This window comes from Ambystoma mexicanum, chromosome 12 (genome assembly GCF_040938575.1).
Source record: "Ambystoma mexicanum isolate Mex_15411 chromosome 12, UKY_AmexF1_1, whole genome shotgun sequence".
NCBI classification, from domain to species: Eukaryota; Metazoa; Chordata; class Amphibia; order Caudata; family Ambystomatidae; genus Ambystoma; species Ambystoma mexicanum.
The window spans coordinates 1,002,991,632-1,003,017,411 of record NC_090936.1 but is presented as its reverse complement, the minus strand read 5'-3'; the positions used below and the strand labels follow the sequence as shown (position 1 = coordinate 1,003,017,411).

Here is a 25,780-nt window from a genome sequence, read left to right as displayed (position 1 = left end):
TTTCTATTTGTTTTGCCCCTGGTATATTTGCCAAATGAGGTTTTGTTTTTCCTTCTTTTTTCACACCCTCAAACTGTCTCACCACTTTGTTCTCCTCTTTCTGTTATTGTACAGGCACCCTTCGTGGGAATGCCATTGACATCTATAAATGCATTATTTTAGTCATTTCGGATCGAAATGGGTGCCCTTGCAGGGAGTCCATGTCATCCACAATTCCATTCAGTGAAAAATGTGCAAACGGCTTGTCCTTTAAGATTCAGATTATTCCCCCACCAAGACACAAGGAGCCTCAGCGAGATGTACAGCTTCCATTTCCAAACAATTTTTTGCGAGATGCACGAGTAATGTTACGGCACAAGAGTGAACGATGTGTTCTCTTGTCATCAATTTGAAAATTCTATTGAGAATCCCACCACACCAATGAAAAAGAATGTGTATAAAGGGGTGAACCTCACCGGAAGGAAAAAAAGAAACAATTATCCCCCCCAAAGAATGAAGGGCAAAAATAGCAAACTCACATGAAAGAGCAAGTCATATTCATGACCCAACGATATGTACATTGATGCATCCTGACATGCCAGCCATGCTATAGCGCAATCTTTCGACACCAGAAGATTTACACCAGTAGGTACCCATCACCCACAGCCAAACAAAGTTAACTTTTAATGGCTTAAAACAACGTTCTGGAACTCCCTTTGGGCACTTGACCTCCAGATGTATAATGGATGAGACCGTCATTTAAAACCAGCATTGAAAAGAAGCACACATTCTGCATGCAGGGATTACTTGTACTGCTCAAGAACTGCATGAAGCAGTTTTTGGTCAAAATAGATTTAAAGCATACAGGATCGACAGTCAAATTCAGAGCTAGAAGCCATAAACTAGAGGCAGGCGATAGTAAAGAAAATAATTAGCTTTGGGTTTCCCATCCTCAAGTTCGCAAACTCTGTGCATACATGTGTTCATCAGGGGAATAGGAAAGATGGATTCTGGGCTGAAAATAAGGAAGCAGAGGGCAAGATCTTGCGTGGGCTGCATTATAAACTCCAGTCCCTTTAGCCCTGCATCACGTGCTCCAAAGCCAATCCTAAAGCTTTAACATCCCTTTTATTTAGGAATAAAGAGTTGGACTGTGGGATTTTATTTGGCTTTATAAAATTACGTATTGGCAGTTGCTTGCATGGTCATGCTCTTAGCAACCTAACCAATTGTAAACTGTTTTGTGAGTAGGACAGAAAGCATGAGGATAAAGACACAAAACCATTGAAGTTACTTTTGAGACAGAACCAGAACCCCCAGCATGCAGGCATCAGCCAGATACCTAATTTTAGACTATTCTAAGGCCTAGCAGAAAAATAGCCTGCTTAACTTTCATCCTACCAAACCAAATAAAGGATTGAGGCGAGAAGAAATGTAAACGGTTTTATTGAAAAAACGGATTTGTGGTTTATAGTACACAATTTACACCCACAAACTAAAAGCCCTAGAGCTGACCAAATGACTAGTATTGAGGATAGACTCCTCTACCAAAACGCCACAAGAATCTTATGGTCCTGGAAATCCAGAGGCTGGGAGGATCGTAAAGTTGACCAATAGTCATATCACAGTCGCAGCATTCACACAGGCTCCCTGTTAGGAAACCTCCAAGCTTTTCATTGTCAGGCTGCTGCTGTTTCCCCTAGTGCCATTGCTTACACCCCAAGCAGAAGGGGAGTGCGAGGGCAGCGCTCAGTGTATCAAAATTGCTTCAGTCTCAACTGTTATTCAGATCAACGATCAGATGTCATTCAGCACAGTGTTTAGACAATCAATTGCGGGGGTTGCGGGGGGGACTCCACCATGAAACACATAGCCCTCAGATTTAGCTTTAGATGGAACCACAATGTCGCAGAGCAGACCATGAAGATACACTGCAGAAATAGGATGGTTCAATTTCCCCACAAACCCTCAGGAGTTTCCTGAATGTACTTTTCAATATCATGACTTTAAAGACGCACCATTCCAAAATACAAACATATCTGAAAAATCACAATCATTTGAGCATCGTACCCGTGGCAATCTTGCAATCCCCCAAACCTGAAGCACTATTCTTCAACACCACGTGGTGGCACAATGCAAATTCTCTAGGTGCTGTGGGAGTAAACATTGCATTCAACTACAATGCTCTAAACTTTTACAAAACATTATTCTGTGTTATTGTACAAAACAGTGCCATTTAACATATAAAAAAATGTAACAAACGGTATATACTAGCTTCTGAAATTATGGTGAAGGTTAAATATAAAAAATTTAAAAAAGCTCAATCTTTAGGCAAGAGAATAGATTTGCGGGTATATGGTCGCATTGAACACTGCAAATTGTTCACTTGATGGCTTTGGTATGGGTGGAGAACACATTTTCAGAATCAAGGGACACTAGTGAGCAGGAGCAAATTTTAAAGGAACTTTCAGGCACACCTCATATTCTCTCAAAATTGTTTTGTCACAATTAATTGCAAACCGAAGCACTGTGAGAGAAGGCCACACAGTCAGTCCTCAATAAGTGCTACTCCCCATCACTACACTAGTGAACAAAGCCGCTAAGTATTTGAATCATGGGCTCGCATGGCACTGGAACCGGTTGCAAGGTAAAGTAAAATAGATACGTTTTTGGACATTACATAGCTTTTCTTTGGATGGCCAGCAAGACCCTCCACTTTGATCAAGATGGTAGGAGAAAAGGCCCGTCTGGGCTGGTTGGGCAACTTTGCATGAGAAGCCCCAAGTTTAGGGAGTGTGATTTAAATCATTCCTACTCACATAAATGGTTACAGTCTGTTGAAAACAGTGATTTCAGATTATACAGAAAAATATCCCAACACCACATGGCATCTCCACCTTCTGACTTCCATCACTGCACACTTCCATCTACTTGCCGAGCATCCTGAAACCCAAGTTTAAGCAGATGGCGTAGAGGATATTAGCTGAAATCAGATTTAAGATATTTTCTTGGACTGAAAACATTACTGATTTACATGAACCTTTCCAGCCCAACAGCCTTAGAGACCTTACCTTCTAGCATCACATTAAAATAAGTGGTGTAGTAAAAAAAACATTTTCAAAAAGCATGAAAAGTGGATAGTAGGGACAAGGAGAGAACATAAAAGAAGCCACAATTAACTTTTGGGGCCATTACTATACTCCTGTGAATGGTCCATTCACCACTCGGTTCAGTGCGTATTCCAACACTTTAAGAATTAAAGCAACATTTAAGCTGCATATGGTTTTGAAATGCAGGACTTTAACCTAAGAAAAGAATTAAAATAAAAGCGAGTGCAAAATCTGCACTAATACTGCGGTTGATTTGTTTAGGACGAAGTTTCAAAAGAAGATCACGGTTAAGTGATCCCAATCCACTATCCCTTGTCAGGGAAGAGACGGTACAGGGGAGAGCCATGAATAACTTGCCTCTACACCACCTACCTTGGAAGAAGTACGCTAATCTTGCAGAAAGTTGGTGTTCATAACTTAATCTAATGCTTTGTTTTGGGACATTCTGATGCTACTTCTTAAAATATGCCATTAGGAAAGTGCAGCGACCCAAAGCAAATAAGGAGACCATCCAAATCGTTACAGTAGAGAGAAAGCGAGATGCAGAAAGCTTCACTCAGGACACTTAAGGGTGCCTGCCAGTGGTTGGAAGACTAGAATCCAGTGTACGGCAAACAGCAGCAGAGTAGAGTCCTCATACAAGAAGCAGCCCAGACCACGCTGATGCACAAAATACAGGCTGGACTTAACCCATGGGCACAGAGCAACTGTTCTAAACTAAATCTATTTTTCTAGAACACACTTGCACCTGAATCTTATGAGAAGCCAATGTTGTGGAGCTGCAAAATCAGATCAACTTTTCCAAACAGGAGGTGGCTGCAGGAAAATGTTTGGAGGTGTGTACATTGTATCCCTCACTGTATTACTCTAGCAAACAGCTAGGCAGTTGCCTAGATCATTCACCACCTCTTATAGTAATACACGAACAGAGTAAAATCATGGTTAAGAGCATTTAGTTGAGCAGTGACAATCCAATATACCAAGCTCTAAAAAAGGGATTGTCTGGAGGAGCCACACACAAAAATAAAAATCTGATCAACTAAGGGAAATTCCCAGGCAGGCAGAAAAGCTTAAGTGTTCTAATAATTGTGTCAACACCTCCTTATAATGCAATGTTGCAATGCCATCTTTGATTGTCCATTTGGCTATCAAAAGGAACAAACGGGTGAAGCAGCAGATGATGGATGAGAACAAAAAGCCACCAGCTAAAACAGTACACCTTCCTTGCCTTTGCCCCTTCCCCATCTTCGTGAATGCTTCAGGATTTCATGAAATAAGAGAATCCCTTAGCGTATGCAGCATGGGAAATTAAGCAGCAGTTCCATTTACTTTATACGGCCACAGATGTCCGACTCAATGCGTCCGTGGCTCTATTCTATACAAATTGTGAATGCAAATTATACCCAAGCAGCGCTAATCTGCAATAGACTACCCCTAGTGCTAAGGACTAGCTTTAAAAACTAACGGCTTTCTATGGAAAACACAAACAACCGACTTGCTTTGGATGGACTCCTACACCGAACAGAAATTTTGAAAGAAATACTGTTGCTTTAATTGAATGTTCGGCTCGTATCCAACAATACATAATTGTGGGTAGAGTCTTGTAACGTAACATTTCAGTATGCTGTCCTCTAGTGAAAAACTAGAAGGCTGCATCAACTTCTGCATGCGCAGAACTCTAAGCCGCAGACACAGTTGTGTGTTTTGAGAAATGACAATGCACCACATTGGATGAGAAAATAAAAACCTTTCCACTTAACCAAGACACTGGACCATGACCATTAGATGCCAACAGTGCACTGGTTAGGTCCTTGTTTTGGATGTGGTGGGCGGGAGATGGAAAAGGCAGCTACATTTCTATCAGCCAAAAATATCTTTTTTTTAAAAACAAAATGGTAATAGGAGAGAGGAAAATGGTCTGGGCAGGAGAACTTGGAACAGAGAGATGTTAAGTAGAGGGTGCAAAAGTGTTCCCAGTAACAGTAAGAATAAAGAGTAATCCACTTGTCCATCTCTCAAATCATGCAAACAGCAACATAAACTAAGTGTAGGACTATATAATAGTGCTCTTTTACCACACTATGCCGATATCCAAAACCCTTTCACTGCAGGTTCAAAAATAAACCGGCTTCTGCACAAAAACAGGTGATAATCTGAAATATATATTTTTTAAAACAAACGCGTCCCATTTCCATGATAAGGGCACACAATATCTTCTAGGAACAGGTTGTGATGCTCCTCTTCAAAGTAACAGGTCTCCGTTGATAAGGTTGTCTGCCACTGCCGTCCCAACAGTCTCACAAAGTCGTTGTAAAAAATAAATTATTTTCTTTTCAGAATAAACAAGCTCCTCCCCACGCAGCTGCAGTTTCTTAAAACTCGTCATGTCTCACTAGGGCTTCGCCAAAGTCGGTTGCCTGGCTGCCTACAAACAGGTCATATTTGTCCACAATTTCTTCTTTGGTAAGCCGTCCATCCTATGGAATGAGCGAGAAACATTAAATAGGTTACTCTCGGAAAACAGCAAAGCACACACAGTAACTGCAAGAACAAGCTACAGAGATATAACAATGAGGCACGTTGATACGGCACAATTTAGTTTTCCCTCTAACATTGTGTAGCTCTTTGCCACCAGGCCAGGAAGATACCACTACACACCAGAACAGCTGCAAGAGAAAGTCATGGTAGACAAACTGCAACAGGTAGATGGACTACAATCCTGGGTTCCTAGGCATCAGTACATACAAGTATGCCAAGTAATATAGGATTATGCTGAACAGCCATTAAACACCATACGTGTTGGCCTAATATCATTGCTAAATGGGCACTTTGGGTAGGCCCCACAAACGAGCTTTACAGAGAAACCCTCTGGGTGATCTGCTTCCACTCACCCCACACCAGGTTGGCAGGAGTAAAGAAGCTGCATGGGCCGTGTGAACAGATCTCTGGAGTGCCAGCAACGGTTCTGACTGATCGTCTGCAATTTGGTGTCATTATTTTGGTCGACCTGAATTAAACTTTTTTGTAATGGGGTGCCCACTCCCTACACCATGCTTCTATAAAAACATATGTACAGAGTCAAATCGAACAAAAGTAGTCAACCAAACTGCAGACTAACAAATAACAGCAACACCTACTTTCATTGATGTAAGAAACAGCTAGTTCCCTCGTTTAGTTATCAACCCTTTCAATCTCAAGGCGGCCATCGGCTCTCCCCTTCAACCCCCATTGGGAGGTGTCATTATGTGGATGAAAGTCTCGCAGTGGTGGTACATACTGGCTACAATTTAAGTCACAACCTGGATGACCAATAATGGTGAACCTTGGTCCCCTGTGCAAGATGCCTTTGTTGTTTTAATGCAGATCACCTTACAGTAGTTCCATGTGATAATGTCCCTGCAGAAATGTCGTCTGACAAAAATGTTGCAAAAAAATGGCAGTGGTTTGCAGGAACATTGAACATGCGGGGGGGGGGGGGGTCACACCCCGGAAAACCTTTGTTTCCCCCCAAGGGGAGCAGGGAACAACCCCACAAACCCTGCTACCCTTGACCCCATATATATGGTCACCATATATAAAGTCACCACTGCCTTTTCCCGGCAACCATATATAGGGGATAATATTACCGGATACCCTTAAAGTGAAGTGCTGCGGGGGGGGGGGGGTACTCTGTATCCAGTTTTTTGTTTGAACATTTCAGTTACTTTTACAAGGTGCACAGGATGGACTGGTGACAGCAGATATTCTTCTACCTGGTTTTACACATTTGCACTGCAGGCACCGTTGCATTTTACCACAAAATGCCATTTCAAGTATCATACTCAAAGGCTATATGCCATGAGTTTTTTTATCCAGTCCTGGCAATCTTGTCCTTTGGCCTTCTCAGGCCGTGGTTTCACAGGAAACACCAAGGCTTTTGGGCAAGAAGTGTGAGCATCTGGCCGGATGTGGGTGCTAGGAAAGTCTAGTTCCAATACACACTTCAGCCAGGTGTGTGTCTGCTGCTGGGCAGACATAGGGCAAAACGCTGTCCATGTTTGGGCTGCCCTTGCCAGTTTGAACAGTCCAGATCCTTGCTATTGGTGGCCTGGGGCAAGGCCAGCTCGAATTTAGGATAAAAGGAGAAGTTCTTCAGCCGTTGTAGAGATAGTAGAACCCTACAAAGAGTTGCAGCCTGCTGGAGACCAGAGGAAGACTGTTTAAGACATGCAGCATTCACTCTAGCCACATCCGGTTGCTCTGCATTGATCTCCAGAAGACCCTAGATTAGGCTTCGACTCTTGGGCAGATGGGAACAACTAGTCCAGACCCCAGCAGGAGGATACTACCATCAGAACCTTAGGAAGCGCCCCAGAAACATCCTGTTGGCTGACCAGCTTCATCCAAGGAATCTTGGATATAGGGGTCAGCATTTGCTCAGAACTTGGTAGATCGTCCTGTTGCTACGCTCCATCGCAAAGAAGGGCCTTCAATGGAGGGAGAAGTGGGGGGAGGCTATGGTGCGGTTTTGCTTCAGTAATACCTGCATTTTATTTTATATATCTAGATACTGTTCAGGCTTATTGTCGAATTTGATAGTGCTGTGTGTGCGTGTCTCACTGTAACTTAACACACCCATGTCTCCTGAAGTCTTGCCTTACTGCTCTTCTACATTACCCTGATTGAGTTTGGCTAGCCAAAGTGTCAATAACCTCGTTCACCAACTAGGGTGGCTCCTCAGATCCCTGCCACAGGGCTGGTTGTGAAAATCCATCTCAACACTGGCCCTTTGCATGTACAGCACCTAAACACATGGTGGTGGGTCAACTGTCCTTCCAACGATTTTCTAAACACGTGCCTTAGAGGACACCGGCACAGACTGCTCCACTCCAGTTGGCTGCGTTCTCCTGGGCCACCTGGATGGAAGAGAAGCCCTGGGATGCCATTAGACCGTTTCACTCCATTACCACTCCTTAGCTGGGCTGCATTGCTCAAGTGGCACAGGACACTGCGCCCGCCCGTCGGCTTCTGCTTACCCCGACCTACCAGAGAGCCACAGCAACTCTAGCTCCTCTACGTATTCGCCCAGGAGGCCTCTCTGCAAAGGGTCCTGGCTGGAGCCTTATGAATGAGGGCCGAGGTCAGGTGCACTGCCTCCGTTGCCCTTAGAGTTGGCAGGAGCCCCACCAGGGGAATCACAAGTTGCTCTTCTCAGCCCTTGGGAAGTCCACTTTGTCTGGACACCTGAGGGCTGACCAGTTCTTCAGTCAACATTCCAGAGTCTGCCACAGCTATTGAATAGCCCCTTGTAGCTGGGCCTAAATGTAATAAAGCACTAACGCACAGAATCACTCTGAATAAGAAAACCAATGTGTGGTTGGTGCAGAGAGGTGTGTCTGTGTCCATCTCCCAGGACAGTAACCACCAACCTGGCCAGGCACAGGGCTTACGCTCACAAAGCAGGATCCAGAGTCTAGGTTGCACACTCCAGAGGAGTAGTTATACACAGACCTCAATCTGTTTTTGGCCCCTTTCATGTACTGCAGTGGAGGGGCTAGAGTTTATTTTCAATCGTTTTCTTTGGCCAGTGTGTGCCATTGTGATGGGTTTCTCTTGTGATTTTGTAGCTGATGACCCTGCTTTTCTGTGCTGGCCTGCAAGTAGTGTGCAGTGCCTGGGGTGCAGTCCTTTGTTTTTGTCTGGCTTTTTCCCAGTCCCTCCCTCCCCTCTTGCAATAGGCTGGAATAGTCAAGTGTGTCCCAGCCTTGCTCCCAGCAGCCATTTTACACTTGCCATGTGGACTGCAATCTCGAAGGATCTGGTAGGGAAACCATTTGGGAAGCAGCTTTAGGGGCTGGTTGATGCTCAGTGAGTAGTTGTACACGGATTGTAATCTGTTTGTGGCCCGTTTCATGTACTGCAGTGGAGGGGTTTCAGTGTATTTTCAATAGTGTTTTGGGTCCAATTTGTGCTATTGTGATTGGTTTCTCTTGTGTTTTTGTAGCTTCTAAACCTGTTTTTCTGTGCTGGCCTGCATGTGGAGTGTGCACTGCCTGGGGTGCAGTACTGTGTTTGTGTCTGGCTTTTTCCCAGTCCACTCAATACTTCCATTAGGCACAACCCTTGCCTAACCCCAACCGACCCCGCCACCGCAAGGTCTGCACTGCCTGGGTTCTCCCTTCTGGCTTGGGGTTTACATTCCAAGTGATCTGTAGGAGGTGGTATAACCAAGGTGTACCCTGCTCCCTTTCCAATATTCTTGTACGGTGTACATTTTTGCTATGTTTTGCTTGTGGGGAGAGAGACAGGCGTCACCCATGTATCTATCCTCTCCAGCCTTGCAGTGATGGCCACCATCCACATAGTAAGCAGTGCACTGTATTTCACAAGACGATTTCCGTGAATGTATGGCGAATTGCTGACTACCAATTACAGGTATAACTAAACCCGTGGTCTGATCCCCAAATGGCTCACTGGCATCAGGGTCTCTTCATTCAGTGATCACCCCCTCCGGTCCTCTCCCCAAGGGCTGGTAAGTGGATGTCATAGCAGACTCAGCGTGCAATCTGAGTGGCGTCTCCCTAGTCCCTCAGCAAGCACTTCGACTCTTCTTTGAGCCCCGACATTCAATTTCCACTTACAGCTATCATCAGGGGCACTGAGTCATCTTTGTGAGGAATTCGACCTTCTGTTACGCTCACCTAGTATCCAGGGGGACGCCACTCAGCCGGGTTGGTTGCTGGTATCTTCTTCCCAGTGTTTTCCAGATGTAGTCTGCGGGGAATGTTCCTCCTTGTTGTGGAATTAGGCATGCTCTCCGTCCTGCCTTCTTGGCAGGGGCAAGTTGTCTTGTGGGCGTGTGCGCCAAGTTACTTCACTGGCGCGGGCCCGTTTGGTGTCTCTCATAGGTCTTATAGCAGCTTTTTCGTATAGCGTTGTTATTCTTGCATGTCTTTCTTTGTTTAATAATGTCTTTTCTCCCTTAGGTGTGCGGAGCTGCAGCGTGGCGAACTGGCCGAGTTGGGCCTCGCCGGTAAATGATGGCGCGTGGGGTGCGCGAAGATGCAGTAAGCGCAGCGCTGCATGGTCTTGCCTTTGCTAACCTGTCTTCTTCCTTCCTTGCAGGTCGCAGTGTTCCCCCAGCATTGTGTGGACTTCCGGAGCGATGCCAGCCAGGAGGCGACCAGCCAGGTAAGCTTCTTGTGCAGTTCGTGGTTTTGCAAGGTCTAATATGCCTTGTTGTCCTTTCCCTTCTTTCAGGTCTTTCGGTCCGGGTGGCATGCGGATCCAGAGGAAGCTGGTCACTAGAGCTGCTAGCGGATAAAAGATGGAGATGGCAGGTAAGATGGTGCTAAAGATGTTCCTTTTGTCTCTTTGCAGGTTTGCTTCTCTGAGGCTCGTGGGTATCGCTGGACACAGTGAGCACCACGTTGCTGCAAAGTAACGTGAAGTGTGCTTTCTTGTTCGGGTGTGGTTTAAATAACCTCAAAGTAGTCCACACCCAAAACACTACCACATAGCTTGGTTCCTAGGAGCCAAGGTATGTGGGTGCCTCCATGTAGGCTGAAGGCCCCAAATGAAAAAATTAGTCCCCTGCACACATGTTCAGGGTGTATGAGCCTGGTGCCAGGACTGGCCCCAAGAGAGCCTTGGGAGTGGATGCCAGGCCTTCATAGACACCCGAGCCCTGCTCCCACCTGGCAAATGGGCTTGCCAGTGGGGATCTGGGGTGAGGGTCGTGACACCATCTGCACACAGTTTGTGCTTTCTGGGCTTTTTTGATAATGAAAACGAATTAGAGATCAACCTCTGAAAATCTGAGAGGTCATTCTGCATACATTTTCTCTGCTCACCACACAAAACGCATAGTCATGTGTACTCTGGAAGGACACAGCCTACAGGTGCCATCCTCCACTGTCATTTTCAGATGGAATGCGACGGCCACAGGGACATCAAAGCATCTCAAGAAGGGGGAAGGCACACTTCCCTCCAGCCATGGGCAGCCCAATTAAAATAGCAAAGACTCCATGGATCTGCTTACCTGTTTAGTTCGGCTGGTGGCAGTGCATACTAATGAGATAATGGAAGCAAGCCGGTGGAAGGTGCTTGGTTGCCGAACATGCAACAGGAAAGCGGGGCTAACACCCCTTTGGTATGTGATGTGTCAACTTGAAGCTAGTTCCCACCTCTCTGTATGAAAGGCTGTGAATGGCATGCCTGGGTCCATCAGTTACTGTAGGTCCCCTGCAGAGCGGACCCCTTTCAGAGGGGAGAAGTAGGTGAATTGAGGTAGACAGGAAGTCTGCTCCCATCACAAACTTAAAGGGAGACCTGCACTTTAATAAAGAGTCGCAGAGGGCTCAGTTAAACAGAGATAATTTGAACTACGACAGACAGGAATATGGGAGGGACTATGGTATATGTTGTCACTGCTTACCTTTCCTGTTGCAGAGCACTCTGGTCCTGACCTCATGCATAAGTGAAGATGGTTGGTGGGGATCCAGGATTGGTTCATTAAGCTAGGCTTAGCTTGCACCAATCACTGGGGCCCATTTGGCTTTAAAAGAGGGCTGAACCCCTCACTAGCAGATCATCCAATGACTTCGAAAGGAGTAAGAAGGACGACTCATTTGGACCCAGGCTGAAGGTACAGTCTACCTTACATCTTCTGCCAGGGAAGGAAGGCCAGGAGTTCCAAGAGGGAAGCAAGATCCCTTGCCTAAACATCTCCCAGGGAACAGAGATACCGGACTCATAGGACCCAGGACCTGTCCAGCAGCTCCAGAACCAGTACCCAGCCAGCACACAGCGTGCCCCGCTAGGTTCTGCCAGAAATCTTCCTAGGTCCAAAGTTCCAGAGAACTAAGGACAAGGCCGTCGCCTGAGGACAAGGCCGTCGCCTGCTAACACTCTTGTAAGCTTTGGGCCATCCGCCTTGAAAGGACAACAAAAGCCCTGTGAAGAAGCTAGGAGGAGTGCCCCTACAAACATCAACCAGCGTCCATCTTTTAAGGACATTTGAGACAGTGGAGTCCTCGAACCACAAACGACTGCACCGCTGACTGTTGTCACGCCGCAGTCACCAGAGCCGTCCGAAACGCCTTCGCCAGCGTTCGATACACCAACCAGCTCAGAGAACAATTCTGGACCCTGAATCGCCGTGTAGGCCAGCCTACAGCCTTGCCGAACTGCCTGATGCCCGCAGCCGTCTCCCGTCTCAAACTCTGTTTGAGGAGCTGCCAAGCGCCCCAAAACGGCCCAGATACTGCCGAGCATCAAGAACCTCTAAGCACCAGGTACATTGTGGTTCTGCACTGCCAGCCCCCTCCACTGGTCCTTCTCCAAAGGCCCCGAGAGACAGTTAAGAGCCTTTGCCCCTTGATGCTGAAACCAAATAACCTTGAACAGTAATGCCGATTACTTCACCAACTACCCTCATTTATGTATCTAGAGTGCATCCCTTTTCTTCGTGAAATGGTCTGTCATCCGTGTTCCTTTACAGGGTGGGTTGTATTTTGTAGTGTGCTAGAACTGTGTTGTAGTAATAAAGTAGAGATTTTCATACAACCTTGCCTCGACAGTCCCTTTTATCATTGGGGAATAATTGTATTTTCGCTGTGTTGCAACTAACCAACGATCCACAACCTTGCAGAGATAAGCCTGCCGTTCTGTCCATGTTACCAAAAATTGGACAAGGTGGTTTATAATTGACTTGTGTTTCCAATCTGTTCAGATCCCTTCTGGTGTACTAGAGGTGTGGGGCTGATGTTTTAGAAACAGATATTCCTCCCTTGACCATTGGTGCCCCAGAAGTGGATTAGTCACATCTACGATCACTGTGTGGGGCCTTGCTTTGTTGCCTTTTTAAAAAAACAAATTTAAATGGCACAGCGTTCCTCTTCCTTGGTGTATAATGGCTTTGTTACCATTTGCCTCAGTACACGTTGGTTATATGAGGCACTTTAACTGGCTCCTCTTGTAAATAGCATCTAAACTTTGCATTGAACCACCACAGGCATATATTCCATTCAGGAAAGGCTTAAACAGTCCTGGTCTTCCTGGGATTTGCAGCTTTGCTTTTTCTATTACAAATCAGGACTACAAGTCCCATAATGCAGAAAAAGGAAAATAAATCCAATCTTGACAAACTTCTGCCAAGTCCTCCACTGGTTTAGTGCTGCCTCACTGCCTCTGATCATCATCAGTCCTCCGTTTCCCCCCCCATCAAGCTAGAGTCAGCAGGGGAAAAAAAAAAATCAATATAATCTTGTTTTATTGGAATAACTAACAAGTACCCACTTAATATTGACAACGCCTCCACTGACAACCAATTAAACAAATGGCTCATGACCACCACAGGCTATATTTATACACCTTACATGCATATGCAGGCAAGATAGCTGAAAACTGAGCCATCATTACTCATACTAGAACAACTGCACAGAGCACAAACGTTTCCCAGCCCTGGCTGATTAGATTATTTAATTGCGTCCCAGCCTCCGATCTCCATAGCACCTTTGCAACTCCTATAAAATAGCAGATTGAGCTAAACAGGTCTCACTAAATTTGCTCACTCTGGAGATGAGCCAACCTCTCAATACCAATTTAAGAAATTAGCAGAACTCGGATATGTTGGCAAGTTAAAATGGAGGACCAGTCTTCATTGAATTGATGCTTGGCAATGAAGATGCAAATATTGAGCAAAAAAAAGTAAAGTAGAGACAGTGGTCAAAACTACAATCCTGGAGCTCCAATGGTCTACCGCTCAAAGCCTTAGGACAACACCAAGGCAAAACACTAAGGACAGGCTCCTCCCACTTGAGGAAGAGGCGTCGCACATATTGGCACACTTTACCAATATTGTAACAAAGGATTAAGGAAAATGGGTAATGTGTGTAGGTACAAATGCAATAAAGAAACGACTACCACACATTTTGTTTAACACTCATGCCCCAGTGTTTACAAGCATGTTAGAGGGGGAATTGGTTATTTATAACGCACTTGATACTGTTTCCAAGCGCGGACCCGGGATTCAAACCTGTGTTGCTCTGCGTCTTCTTGCTTCCAAGACGAGCGCGTTGCCACCGAGCTATTAAATTACATTTGGCCCAATAAAATAGTGCATGTCTGAAATGAGTAGTGGCATCCACTGGACTTCACTTCCTGCACCTTCTGGAAGAGTCCTTATATTGATCCAAGTCTTGTAGTGTGGTATACAAAGGGGCAACAAAACAAAAAAAAAACACATTTAAATTTACAGGTGGCTTTACAATATATCACCTCGCATGACATTATCTACGTGGATCGTGTACCCCTTGTATATGGAGGCTTTTGATATTGTGGTCAAAAGAGGTTTTAGGGGGCAAAGGGGCAGGAATTTGGGGGAATAGCATTCTTGTTTGATCAAAAGATCAAATTATTACTGAACTCCAATTGTTATGATGTTTTAGGTGTGCTTCTAATTTGGCAAACTAAAAACACCCAGGGACATGGTTTATAAACATTTACAGTCCACCATCATCAGTTCCGAGTAGTGAGGCTAGGAATACCATTACTCGTCCGAGACGGTGGATTCCAGAATTTGGGACAAGACATTTTAGCAGGCGATTTTAATTCTTTGTCCTCATTTGATCCAAGACACACATACATTCTCTATGAGAACGGTCAGATTGACGGTTATGGCATAAGGTACACAAGGGATGAGGTGGGGTGAATTTTGCCGCAATTAAATTTAATGCTGCTAAATGGTCGTCTCATAGGGGACGACCAGGGAAATGGTATTGGACAAATGGGAAACAAAACCATTGGATTATATATTTACATCCGTGGATATGTAGTCAAAAGTACAGTTCCTTTCTATACAAAATATAGGCCATAGTAACCCTACTCGTTTAGTTCTGAAGTTGGGAATCCGTATACATTTTTAGCACAATTTTGTTACCTTGATGTTAGAAATAAACAATAAGCAGAAGGTCATTAAAATGGTTACTAAAACACTGAATGGTTTGAATTTATGAAAAAGGATCATATGGTCTATGTTGAAGGGGCAATGGGAATAATCATTAGAGGATATTTCCCCCAACAATTTTTCAGAAATTATTACATTGTTCACAATAATACTGTTGCTATCACTGACCAAATCCAGAGCGCTGTATTTAAACAATATAGGACTAGATAAGCTCCACGATTGTTAGACCTAAAAAAGGCACTTCGTAAGTCATTGCGATACTGGGATCTGAAATAATGTTTACTCACCGTAATCCTATTTTTGATGCTTGAAGCTGCTTAGATTCACATGCTATGCATAGGCCGACATCTAGTGGTAGTCTGAGTATTACAGGATGTGTTTTCAAAACTTGCAAAGAGAGGTCAACTGGGCATGTCAATAATACTAATCCTAGTGTGACTTCTACTGTACCCATGGTCCTTCATGCGTCGAGGTCCCTCAAATCGTTTGTTTCTGACATGAGGTTGCATGAAGTGTAGCCCAAGTACAGATGTAATAAAGCAGAAATATTTGCGATCATGCAAGAACATCCATGCACGTTTGACTCCAGCATGTGAATCTAAACATCAGAAATACAATTACAGTGGGTAATGTATGGCTTGTGGATCTGCTTAGATCACATGCTGTGCATAGATTAGCGAGCAGTATCTGTAGAAGGCACAGCAGCAAATAGATGTTTTAGCACTGCTTGTCCCACCTGTGAATCTGCTTTAGAATGTGTGCCAATGCAGTAGTGCCGAGTAAAATTATGTATGGAACTCCAAGTAGCTGCTTTGTAAATAGCATCTAAGAGGACATTTGCAATAAATGGTTGGTGTGAAAGGCAGGGTCTTTGACAGCAAATAGAGCTGTATGCACTTAACGATCCAATTGGAGATGGTATTTCTACCAGGTGCTATGGTAACAAAGAGATGGTCTGTTTTCCTTAGAGGTTTTGTTTACATAGTACAAGACCGCCCTTCTTACATCTAATGTACGGAGGCTCCTTTCAGCAGAGTTAGATGGATTTTGGAAAAAGAAGTAGGTAATTCAATGGATTGATATGCAACATATGAATTTTGGTGAAAATCTAGGATGTGTTCCAAGAACCACCTTGTCCTTGTGGATTACAGATTAATGCCTGTAGCTCACTTGCCAGTCTTATCGAGGTGATTATGTTTTGGGCTGGATTTGTGCATAGGCTCAAAGGGCAGGCCCATGAGCTTTGAGAGCACAACATTAAGGTCCCAACCTGGTGGAGGTTTAGAAATGGAAGGGTATAGTCTCTTTACTCCCTACATGAAAGCTTTGATAACAGGGACCTTCCACCAAGACACTGTTTTGCAAAGTGGTATACACAGACTGGGCCACTAGGTGTACTTTGACGTAGCATCTGAATCGTACAGTGGCACACATAAGTAATCACGTTAAAGGTATGTATGGAAAGTTAGACAAAACGTGGGTGCAGATGAGGTAAAACAACCCTGACACAAAGTTGGAAAAAACAATAGCAAAACAGGTGTCCAAAAGGTATCAGACGCTCCAGTCCCCTGCACACCTCTTTGCTGAAAATTAGCCAATATTTTTGTCAAAAATTAGTCTGGGAGGCGCTGTTGAGCAGCCGACAAGATGGCTGCCTAGCATTTTGGCACCGAGCACTGCTGCTTTTCATCCGAGGACATCTGCGGTCAGCCACTTCACCACACCTTCATACCCATCCCCCTGCCTTGCTGATATTTTGGGGCTACCTGCAGGTGAAGTTTGGCCCCAAATCGGACCTCTGAAGCCGATACATAGCCCGCTTGCCTTGCCTCTCTGCTGGGCCGGGGCTCGTGACTGCGGAGACATGCGGCGGCCCCGTGTGGCGCCTGCTGTTGCCTGTGCCCCTGCACCTTTGCAACTTGTGCTGCCTGCCTGATCTCATCGCTGTTACGGCTGGGCCTGGCCGCCCGGGGACCCGTGCTGTGTGTGGTACGTGCAGTCCGTCTTCATGACCGGGGTTGCCGTGGGCGGGGCTGGACTCCGCTGTGCCGGCGCTTGGATCTCGAGGCTGCCTCCGATTGAGCGGGGCCCGCGCCCCACGCGACTGCTGAGGCCGCCCTGCAGCGCAACATCTGGCCCCTCTGGCTGTGTCTGGCAGCTGGAGAGCCCCCCGTAACACTACACCCACACTGCCGCACAGGTGTGGCATGGCTCCTGGCCCTCCGGGTCGTGGAGCCGCATTGGAGGGGTTGTGTGTGCCATCCGCTCACCACGGGTGGCTCCTACGGGCCTCCCGAAGATCAAGTTACTTGTGGCCTGAGTCGCGGGCCACGCTGCAGGCGAGGAGATGAAGGGGCTGCTGCACGCTGTTTTCCACTGATCTCCCCTCTAACCTAACTGCTGCCTCCCACTCTCTAGCGGGGGCTAGATCCCCCCCCGTGGTTCTGTGGCCCGGGACTCGGTCAATATATACTTACTTTGCTCCAATCACCATATTTGTATCCTGGATGTGCCATTAATGTGTATCACACCGGCTGGCCTCCATTTGCCTCCTTAAGCACTGCCTCCTCTGGTCTCTGGCTCCAGGCAACGTAAGCTCTCGCCTAACAGTACTGTGCCCCATTGCTGGGCAATTGACAAGTGAGCTGCTCCCAACAATGTGTGCCCCCACTGTGACGCCCTCTCCTTGTCACTTCACTCGTTTTTCAGCTCAGCATTTCTGCATTAGCGTGGCTTTGAGAGGTCGCATCACACGACTACCCGGTCCATCATCAAGTCAACCCTCAGATGAAGAGCCGTTCATGGCTCGAAACACAGGCCCGGCTGTATGAATTCCCTTGGACTTTGCGCTCTTATTGCCTACCTTACTTGGCACAGTGAATCTGGGACCTGCTCGTGCCTTGGCTACATTCACTGCGGTGGAACTATTCTGGCAGCATATGCACACTCCCCTGACACCTGTGGCCTTGTCGCCCTCTTCTAAACTGTCCTGCGGCTACTGACTTGTTCCACTAACTCGTGTCTCCCCCACTGAGGTGCTCGCGGCGGATCTCCCCCCTCCCCCCTGTCTCTGCGCCACACGACCTCCTGGTGCAAAATACCCACATGAGATCCTTCTCCGAGCACTGTCCTGCACAATGTCCAACAGATCCAGGAACACTAACAAAACCAGTGTCATGGAAAAATTCGCTAAAGCCACCCCGAGGTCTGACTCGGCCCACACATCAGGCGACCAGGTAGACATGCTCCCTGCAGATGTGCCTGCCACAGACCCGACAGTTATGATGGAATCAATGGCTAGAAACTGCAGCCTTCCATGAAAAGCTGGATGACATCAACGCAAACGTGGCGTCACTCAGAGCCAAACTAGATCAGCAGGGAAAGAGAATCACAGAAGCTGAAAACAGGATCGGAGCCAATGAGGACAATATAACTACACTATGGGGCAGGCACTGTGTCCACTCTGGTCACTGATATGAAGTCAGTTAAAACCAAATGTGATTATCACGAATCCAGACCATGGAGAAATAATATACGTATTGTCGGAGTCCTGGCGAACGCGCTGAAGGGCGGCTCGAACTGGCAGTTGAGAACCTTCTGAAAGATCTACTGGGCAATCCTGACATGTCCCCCTTCTTTACCATTGAGAGAGCCCATAGGGTGCTGTCCCCGCGCCCCAAACCAGGAGACTTCGAGGCCCATCATTGCGAAGATTCTAAGCTTTAAAGACCGTGACCAGATTCTCCGCTTTGCACGCGAAAAGGGAGAGCTTAGAATGGAATCACAAGTGATCAGAATTTTTCCTGACTTTTCGACTGAATGCAGCAGGAGCGTTGCCAATTTCTCAGAGTGAAAAAACTGCTCAGAGAGAGGAACATCCCTTATGCCATATTGTTCCCCGCGCGCCTGAAGTTCACATTCAACAACAAACTATTTCTTTACGGTGCCATCGGAAGCGGTGAAATTCATAGAAGCACATGTTCCCCTACAACCTCCCGCTGACTACCTCATGGGCAATGACTGAACTCTAAACTTGGCCCGTATCCTCTAAATGTCATACTCATGTGAATTAAGAATCTCACCAGACATTGGCCTTACCTACAGTTAACCCGGTTTCCTTATTTACCTTGCTACACAGCTCTGGCTGAACACATGTCACCTAGCATCTTGGGGATACACACCACTGAGCTTATGCAATACTGAACTGTTTATTGTTGTTCAAACTGCAACGCTCTTATGTTTAATCTGCAGGCCCCTCTTTCCCACTTAAAGATGCAGGGGCAAGCACTACCGCTAAAACGGTTTGTTTTGTAACGGAACCATTATGGTTCCAAGCGTGCTAGTGCACAGCAACGGCACACCCCACTGTGATTGCACTGTTCTTAGATACACTTCTGTTATGGGTTAGCCCCAGTTGGGCTTTTATACAGGCTGGGCCAAGTTGGGGAAGGCTCAGCTGTGTACAGGTAAGGGTGGGTGATGTTCACACTACTAATCTCGGGTTGGTGGTGGGAGGGAATGGGGTGTTATTCAAAAAAGGCACACAAGGTTGCACAGCACGCGCAATGAAGGGGCATAAGCGCACTTCCAATTTCAACTCTTGCAGCTCACACAATCGCTGGACCTGGGATGTTCACTAGACAGATATTATGGGATTAAACCTTAATTACTGAAATGCCTACCATCATAATGTCCTGGAACGTCCGGGGATTGAGCAATCATACCAAGGCCCGTAAGATCATGGCCTATGCTAATAGGCATAGCTGTAAAATACAATTCCTACAGGAAACGCACTCCAACGGTCATACGGCAAGGACCATGGCGCCATCGTGGGGCCCCGCTAGATACTTCCCTGGATTGGGTGGAGTAGGAAGTGGTGTCCTCACGATGGTCCATAAATCTATTAAATTTGTACTACACAAAAGCTACATAGACCCCGAAGGGCGCTATATCATACTACATTGCACGCTGGTCAACAAGGAATATCTGCTTGTTAACACCTACTGCCCTAACGTAGAGTTTTTAGATACTGTGACCACCATACTACTAGGCTATGTTGGACTCCAGATTATGTGGGGCGGTGGGACCTGAATCTTATTCTAGAAACTGTCCTGGACAGAACTGGGACTGCTACCCGATCCCTATCTAGCGCTGCACGCAGGTTACATGGCCACATTAGAACACTAACATCTGTGATGTCTGGAGGATGCTATACCCCCCAACGGCGGGAATATAATTATTACTCGCCGGTGCACGATAGCTCATCCAGGATAGACCTGTTCTTTGTGTTGAGTGAAATCATGGGCAGGGCTGAGGGGTCCCGGATCTTACCTCGCACATTGTCAGACCACTACCCAATCACACCATCTGTGGAGCTGGGAACACCTGTCCCGACATTCAGTACCTGGCGCTTTAAATCCGAAGCCCTCAAGGATATTGTGTTCAAGCCTGAAATACTGGCTGACATTGAGTCTTTGAGCACAATTCCCTCCAGGCCACGTCTGCTGGGGTTAGGTGGGACGCCTTCAAGGTGTACATTAGAGGTATGGAAGCTGGAGTTCTGAAAGCAATTAGAGCCGCCCTCGGTCGCTCCGAAGCCAAACTGAGGCAACTGGAGTTGCAGTGCTCCACTGGTGCTGACCCAGCCATACCCGCCCAAATCAGCGAAGAACTCCAGACATACAATGCACTTGCTACCAACAAAGTCCAATACTTTAGCCGCCCGGAAATATGGCGAGGGGGATAGGCCGGGGAAAACATTAGCGACACTTGTAAGAAGGCAATTTGGCCGGGCTCAGATCACCTCCATCAAAGACGAGCAAGGCAAAGCACAGTGGGCGGACCAACAAATCTTAGACACATTCACCGAGTTTTACAGGCCCCTCTACTCCCAGCCTACCGAACACCACATGCGTGAGCTCCTCGACCAGGTCCCCACCACATGCATCTCCCCCCTTACCCGGGACCAACTTGACAACCCAATCACATTGAACGAGATAGTTACGGCCATCTCAGACTTGCCTAACGGCAAAGCACCGGGCCCTGATGGGTTTACCACTGAATTCTATCAGGAACACATCGCTATCCTGGCCCCCCAAGTTGCTCGAAGTTTGGTACGAAGCATTCCGTACTTGTATTTTTATTTATTTGGATAGCACACCAGGCCCAGTGGCAACCGGGCGCATCACTTAGTTACAACATAAGAAACAGACAGAACCATAATTACAAAGTTTACAAGTATAATACAGAATTTACGGGTATAATAATAGCAATGAGAGGACAAGCAGATTATATATACATGTACAAATTAAGCAGAGAACCCAGAGCTAAATGTCCTGGGCGGCCAGCCAGGTTTTCGTAAGGTGTTTGAATCTCAGAATGAGGGTTCTGCTCTAAACTCATTAGGAAGCATGTTCCAGAGTTTAGCTGCCAAGATAGGGAAGCTAATTCCACCTGATCTTTGGAGATTGAAACGTGGAACCTCAAGGCAGTTTAAATGAGCCATTCTGCTGGGTCTAATGGAGTTGTGGAGGGCAAATCGGTTGGCCAGGTAGCAGGGAGCTTGGTTATGAAGGCATTTGAGGGTTTTCAGGGAGATACGGTGTGGGACTGAGAGCCAGCGAATATTGCATCTGGTGTCGGATATGTGTTGGCGCCTGGGAATGTTGAGGGCAACTCTAATCGCAGTGTTTTGGACAATTTGCAGCTTGTTTAGGTTGCAGCAATTGGTGCCTAGGTACAGTGCATTGCAGTAATCAATCTTGGATAATACAAGAGTTCTAGCCAGGGTGACAATTGGTTGCGGAGAGGAAAGGGCGACAGGCTGTAATAAGCTTGCAGGTATATGCCGCTGCGGAAGAGACTGAGTTAGTTTGTCTGGTCAGGGATAAGGTAGAGTCAATGTAGATCCCTAGGGTTTTTGTGTCGTTGGCGGTTGGGATAATATTCCCATCAATGATGAAGGACTTGAACGCATAGTCTAGTTTGGTAAGTTCTTGTGGCGAACCAAGAATAAGGAGCTCAGGCTTTTCATCATTAAGACGGAGTCCGTGTTGAGCCATTCACACCTGGATGACCTGGTAGATGACATTGATAGCGAGGGAGTCAGTCGTGTAGTCACCCAAGATAGGGATTAGTATCTGGGTGTAGTTGGTGTAAGTGACACCCAGATAGTCCAAGATATTGAAGAGAGGTTTGGTGAACACGTTATACAACATGGGTGAAACACAAGATCCTTGTGGCACGCCACAGGAGACAGGTGCAGGTGGGGCGGCTGCTAGTGGAGAAAACACGCTCAGAGATCTATTGTCTAAAAAGGAGCTAATCCAGGTTGTAGCTTTATCGAAGTGTGCAGCTGATTTAAGGTGGCGGCAGAGGATTTCATGATTGACGAGATCAAAGGCCGCCGAAAGGTCCAAGAGGAGTAAGAGAGCAAGTTTGCCTTTGTCTTTTAAATCTTCAATCTGTTTTTAAATCTATGAGGGCAGTTTCAGTGCCGTGACGTGGCCGGAACCCAGATTGCCTAAGTCCCAAGAGTTTGTTAGATTCAAGGTAATCTTGAATTTGTAGATATGCTGCACGGTCGAGGATTTTTAGTAAAAACGGGACCGTGGTGATTGGCCTGTAGTTTGTGGGTGTACTAGTGTCCAGGGTAGGTTTTTTCAATAGGGGGGTGAGGGGGGATGACCCACGCGCCCTTTAGATTGTCAGGTACGATCCCAGAGCTAAAGGAAGAGTTGATGAGCGTAGTAATGAATGGCGCTAGGTCATGAGCTGCTTCCTTGATTATAGGTGCCGGGCAGAGGTCGCCTTGGCAATTGGTCGGTTTAAGGCTGGTGATGATCTTTTGCACTCCGGAAATGGAGAGAAGCTAAAAGGAGTCAGAGTCTGGGATGGGGTGGTTTAGGGTGGGGATATGGTTGGGTGTTGGATTGTAGGCTTGATTGTTATTGATTTTAATTTGGAGGGTGGCAATCTTGCCGAGGAGAGCCTCTTGGATTTTGGTACACCAAGTGCTATCTTTGATGCAAGTGTCTGGTGCAGTGACAGGGGTTTCAAGTTCTTTTAGGATTCTAAACAATTCTTTGGTGTTGGATTTGGCTTGTTCGATACATTTATTGTAAGTGTCTTTTTTAGCCTGGAATATGGCTTCCTTGAGTTAAGGGTGGCCAGGAGGAGGCACGATTTGTTGGCTGCGGACTGGTTGCTTTTCCAATGTGATTCCATAATTCGTTTTTCTTTGCGCAGGGTTCTGAGCTGGGGTGTGAACCAAGAGTTTAGGTCGACTCGAGGTTTGGGTTTTCTCAATTTGGATGGGGCGATGATATCTAAGGCTTTTTGCATAGCGAGGTTAAAGGTGTCAACCATAGCCGTGGGGTCGGAGCATGAGCAAACCTGGTCATTGAGAGCTGGGAGGAGGGGGAGGAGTCTGTCGTAAGTGATGTCACGTTTATTGCAGGTGGCAGTAGCCGGTGCAACGGTGGGAGAGAGTCTGGCAGGTATGGACTGAATGTTAAATGTAATTAAGTTGTGGTCGGTCCATGCATACTGTTGGTTAGAGATGATATGGATAGGACAATTGTGGGAGGCTAGCCAGTCGAGGGTTCTGCCCTTAATGTGGGTAGGTTGGTTGATCTGTATGAATCCTGCATTCATAAGCATATTATCAATAGACATGGCAGCAGTGTCATTGGGATCAGTGAGGCCCAGGTTAAAGTCCCCTAATAACGAGGCTTGGGATTTGGTGTTATGAGTGATGATGTTGGAGAGGTCCTCAGCGAAGGTGGATAGCGGCCCAGGTGGCCGGTAAAGTAGATGGAAGGTGAGAGTGGTTAGGAGTGACGGCTAGTTTAGCTGTCAGTGCTTCCATAGAGGAAAAGTGATGCACAGAGGAGAGGTGGAAGTTTAGAGCATTTTTATGGATGATTGCAATGCCACCACCTTTGGACTGGTTAGAGTTACAATCGTGTCTGATAATGTTGTAACTTGGAGGGATGGCAAGGGAGAGTAGTGGGCCAGAGGCTGCATGAAGCCAAGTTTCGGTGATAGCCATAAAGTCGAGGGTAAGAATAAGGTCAGCCACTTCTAGAGCGTGAGCCATGAGTGATCTGACATTGATTAATGCACCCTTAATATTGCTAGTGTTAGGGAGGTTGGGGTGAGGTGATGGGTTTTTCCAAGTGTGTGGATGCGGTGGAGGTCAGAGGCTGTTAAGATTCACAGAGAGATGGGAGACGTGCATGAGTCGCGAGCCAAGTCTGGCATTTCTCAGGGTGATGGAACATGGTATGTTTGGTGAAGGTCTGGAAGCAAAGTGTTGGAGCCATAAGGCTGGGTTGTTGAGGTTAAGGGTTGGTGTGGTGAGCAGTGGACGGCATAGTCATGGTGTTGTGAAGATTGGGGTAGTGGAGGGAGGCGGTGGTGTAATTTGGTACTGTCCCACCGGTGTGCCGTGTGAGGTAGAGTATGGTGGGCAGTATTCTTGTAAACAGTAGTGAGGGTGGAGGGCATGTTGGCCTAATACAGTCTAAAAGCAGATGCCTGCCAGATCTACAAAAAGGGTGGTTGAGGTAGAGGTGCTGTTGTAGGCAATTGCACACCATGTTAAACAATAACAATGACCACCGTAGATGCAGTGGCGTGCACAGAAAGTAAGGCAGCAGTAACCGTGGTAGCAGTGTATTAGGGTACAGATACTTAGATACCTAGATTCGATTTTAGCAGAGGGAGCCAAAAAGGCAGTCGATTAAAATGCAGAGAGGCACAAGTTCAAATACATTAGTAACGAACACATAAATGTGATTTGTCTATGAGGAGAGTGGATAGTAGAGATGTCTACCAGAATGCAGAGTACATAGGTCCGACTAAAGGTGGCGTACTGTTGCGAATGTTTTGAGCAACCTTATCGTCCAATGCAGCGCTGGGACACATAGCAGATGCCGGTAAGGTAACAAAAGGGAGCAGATTGAGTGGACAAGGTAAGGGGCGCAGGTGGAGTAGGTAAGGCAAATATGGATTACTCACAACCTCATAAGAAACGAGCAGGGGGTATGGCCCTGGGCTCTGGACAGTCTCTGGACAGTTGTTGGCCTTGCCCTTAGGGCCTTTCCCGGAAGGGCCGGCTTGCGCCTCCCGGCGACTGATGGGTGGAGAAGTAGGGTAGGAGAGCCAATCATCAGTCTTCTCAGGTCAGGTGAAGGAAGCACACAGGAGGGGAGGCTTCAGAAGGCACAGGCAGCCATCTTGGAAATCATTCAGCCTCGTGTGCTGTAATGGTGGTCGAGTGGTTGAGGCGCAGTCAGAAGGACAGCCAACTTTACAAAATTTGTAGTGTGCAGCAAACGCAAGCGTTTGAATTGTAGTGCACAAACAAACCAAGAATCGATTTTAAATGGTTACCACGCCTAACGCGCTAAGAATAACCCAGGGAGTCACAATTGCTAGGGCTAGGTGACATACCTTGGTGCAGTCCAGCACAAGGTGCAGCAGCAATGGGTCACTGCTCCAGCAGTGGCTAGGAGCTCCTGCTCCAGCACAGACGATTTTCGAGTCCTCTGGGCATCAGGCACTGAGGTTTTGTATCACAGAGCCTTTCAAGGGGGCTGGGCTCACGCCTCGTCGTCTGATAGGTGGAGAGGCACGCTGGGAGAGCCAATCAGTTCCATTCTTCCCCCCCCTCCTTGCGTGAAGCTGTCATCATGGTATTGCTCAAACCCGGTAAGCCGGACGATGAATGTGGGTCATA

The 25,780-nt window shown here is 46.7% G+C and overlaps 1 protein-coding gene across 2 annotated transcripts in view; it reads right to left on the bottom strand.

Moving 5' to 3' along the window:
- Positions 1-1,408: 1,408 nt before the first annotated feature.
- The window catches only part of CALU (calumenin), a 144,724-nt gene continuing 120,352 nt past the window's right edge, over positions 1,409-25,780 (bottom strand). For both annotated transcript variants that reach the window (XM_069629528.1, XM_069629529.1), the window contains exon 7: positions 1,409-5,566. In XM_069629528.1, coding sequence (XP_069485629.1) covers positions 5,462-5,566 — 105 coding nt within the window. In that variant the 3' untranslated portion in view covers positions 1,409-5,461. The remainder of the gene's footprint in view (positions 5,567-25,780) is intronic.